This window comes from Corapipo altera, unplaced genomic scaffold (genome assembly GCF_003945725.1).
Source record: "Corapipo altera isolate COAL_440 unplaced genomic scaffold, ASM394572v1 60292, whole genome shotgun sequence".
In the NCBI taxonomy this organism is placed as follows: domain Eukaryota; kingdom Metazoa; phylum Chordata; class Aves; order Passeriformes; family Pipridae; genus Corapipo; species Corapipo altera.
Genome location: NW_020888793.1, coordinates 1 through 2,586, shown reverse-complemented (window position 1 = coordinate 2,586; position 2,586 = coordinate 1). Strand labels below are relative to the sequence as shown.

At 64.3% G+C, this 2,586-nt stretch overlaps 1 protein-coding gene across 1 annotated transcript; it reads left to right on the top strand.

The window, feature by feature from the left end:
• Positions 1-404: 404 nt before the first annotated feature.
• On the top strand, positions 405-2,493 carry LOC113942063 (histone-lysine N-methyltransferase SETD1A-like; the record flags this gene model as incomplete). The annotated part of the gene is made up of 4 exons (XM_027633205.1): positions 405-561; positions 1,466-1,621; positions 2,204-2,302; positions 2,432-2,493. Coding segments are annotated over exons 2-4 (299 nt in total), but the record flags the coding sequence as incomplete, so codon positions are not given.
• Positions 2,494-2,586: the final 93 nt, after the last annotated feature.

The window sequence follows — 2,586 nt, the reverse complement described above, 5'->3', positions numbered from 1 at the left end:
GCCGGGGGGGGGGGGGGGACACCGCAATAAAGAAATCTATTAAATTAAAAGGCCCAGAATGACGCCAGAAACCAGGTTAAAAGTTAGAAAATATCTGTTAAAGCGAGAAACGAGTTTCAAAGTTTAAACCGGGAGAGTCGGGAGGAAAAACGGGAAAAGGGGTCGTGGCGAAAGTGCGGGCCGAGGGGGGAGCGGCAGATTCGCCATCGGCCGTTCCGCTTCCCACCCTCCCGGCAAAAACGTTTTCTGCTTCCTCGTCTCATTTCCAGGGATTTTACGGAGAGTCTGCGGGTATGTCGGCACTTTTTGAGGGGGTTTAACCCGAAAAGCGGCGGCTCCGCCTCGTGTGGAAAGTGCGGCGGCGGCCGCCAAGTCTCGCGAGAGCCGCGCGGACGCGATTTCCGGCGCTGGCTCCGCCCCCTTCCCCCGCCCGCCCCGATCGGCGGCGGCTCCGGGACCCCAAAAAACCCCCAAAACGCCCCAAAAAAACCCAGAGACCCCCCGGAAAGAGCCCGGAAACACCCCCCGCACACCGGGAACCCGCCCCCGGGGCCCGCGGAGGTGGGAGCGGCGAGCCCGAGGGGACACGGGGGAAGGGGGGGCGTGGAGGGGCCTGAGGGGGATCCGGGGGGCGCCTGAGGGGGGATTTGGGGCCTGGGGGGGTCTGGGGGATTCGGGGGAACGGGGGCGAGTTGGGGGGATCTGGAGGCTGGGGGGGAACGGGGGGAATTCGGGATCTGGGGAGTCTCAGGGGGAATTGGGGGTTTCGGGGGGATTTGGGGTCCGGGGGGCTCTGGGGGGGATTTGGGGTCTGGGGGGGATTTGGGGGTCTGGGGGTTCCAGGGACACCTGGGGGGGGTTGGGGTGTGAGGAGGAATTGGGGGTCTGGGGGTCTCGGGGGCAGTTTGGGATCCGGAGGAGAATTGGGGGGGTTGGGGAATAATTGGGGGCCTGAGGGAGGGGTTGGGGGGATTTGGGGGGAAATTGGGATCGGGGGCGTTTTGGGGGGGGATTGGGAGGGAATTGGGGTCTGGGGGGCAATTAGGGGGGGCCGAGGGTGGAGGGGAGATGTGATGACCTCCCCCTTTTATTCTCCTCTCTAGTGTAGGTGGGGGGTCTGGGGGTCTCGGGGGGGTCTGGGGGTCTCAGGGGGGGTTTTGGGGGTCTCGGGGAGTTTGGGGGTCTCAGGGGGGTTTGGGGATCCCAGGGGTGTTTTGGGGTCTCAGGGGGGGTCTGTGGGTCACAGGGGCTGTTTTGGGGTCTCAGGGGTGTTTTGGGGTCTCAGGGGGGGGTCTGTGGGTCACAGGGGCTGTTTTGGGGTCTCAGGGCTGTTTTGGGCTCTCGGGGGGTGTTTGGGGGTCTCAGGGGGGTTTGGGGATCCCAGGGATGTTTTGGTGTCTCAGGGGGGGTCTGTGGGTCACAGGGGCTGTTTTGGGGTCTCAGGGCGGCTCCGTTGCCCCCCCAGGTTAAATGAAGGGCCCCCATGGAGCCCGAGGGAGGGGGTGACGCCCCCCGGACCCCCAACGTGCCCTGGCGCAGCTACAAACTGGTGCTGGACCCCGCCCTGCGCAGGGGGGGGCAGAAGGTCTACAGATACGATGGGGTTCACTTCAGCGTGCCTGTGAGTGAGACCCCTCCCCAAATAACCACCCCAAACACCCCCGGGACCCCCCTGAGCCCCCTGAACCCCCCTGAGCCCCCCAAACCCCACTGAACCACCACAGACCCCACAGACTGCCCCAAATCCCATAAACCCCCCCAGATACGATGGGGTGCACTTCAATGTCCCTGTGAGTGAGACCCCTCCCCAAATAACCCCCCCAACCCCCCTGGGACCCCCCAAATCCCCCCAGAACCCCCCAGCTGCCCAGAGACCCCCAATTCCCCCCCCACAGACCCCCCTCGGCTGCCCCACGGCCCTTCTTGGGGTCGTCCTGGGGGGCTTTTGGGGTGTTTGGGGGGTGCCTCAGGCTCCCCCCGTCACTGGGGATATTTTGGGGTCCCTGGGGGTGTTTTGGGGTCTCTGACCCCGTTTTGGGGACTCTGACCCTGTGTTGGGGTTTCTGACCCCGTTCTGAGGTCTCTGACCCCGTTTTGGGATGCAGGACTCGGGGTTCCCCCCAGCCCTCCCTGGGGGGGTTTTGGGGGTGTTTTGGGGTCTCTGACCCCATTTTGGGGTCCCTGACCCCGTTTTGGGCCGCAGGATTCGGGGTTCCCCCCGGCGGGGCCCGTCCAGGACCCCCGACCCCGCCGGATCTGGGCCAAGCACCGGGACCTGTCCCTGCCCGTGCCCAAGTTCAAGGTGAGACCCCGACCCTGGGGGGGGGGAATTGGGGTCGGGTTTGGGGTCTGGGGTGGGTTTGGGGGCTGGATTTGGGGCTCAGGGAGGGATTTAGGATCTCAATGATTATTTGTGGGATTTTTGGCCCAGCTGGACGAGTTCTACGTGGGGCAGATCCCGCTGAAGGAGGGTCTGGGTTGGGAGGTTCTGGGGTGGGTTTGCAGGTTCTGGGGTGGGTTTGGGGGCTGGATTTGGGGTGTAGGGTTGGATTTAGGATTTCAATGATTATTTGTGGGTTTTTGGGG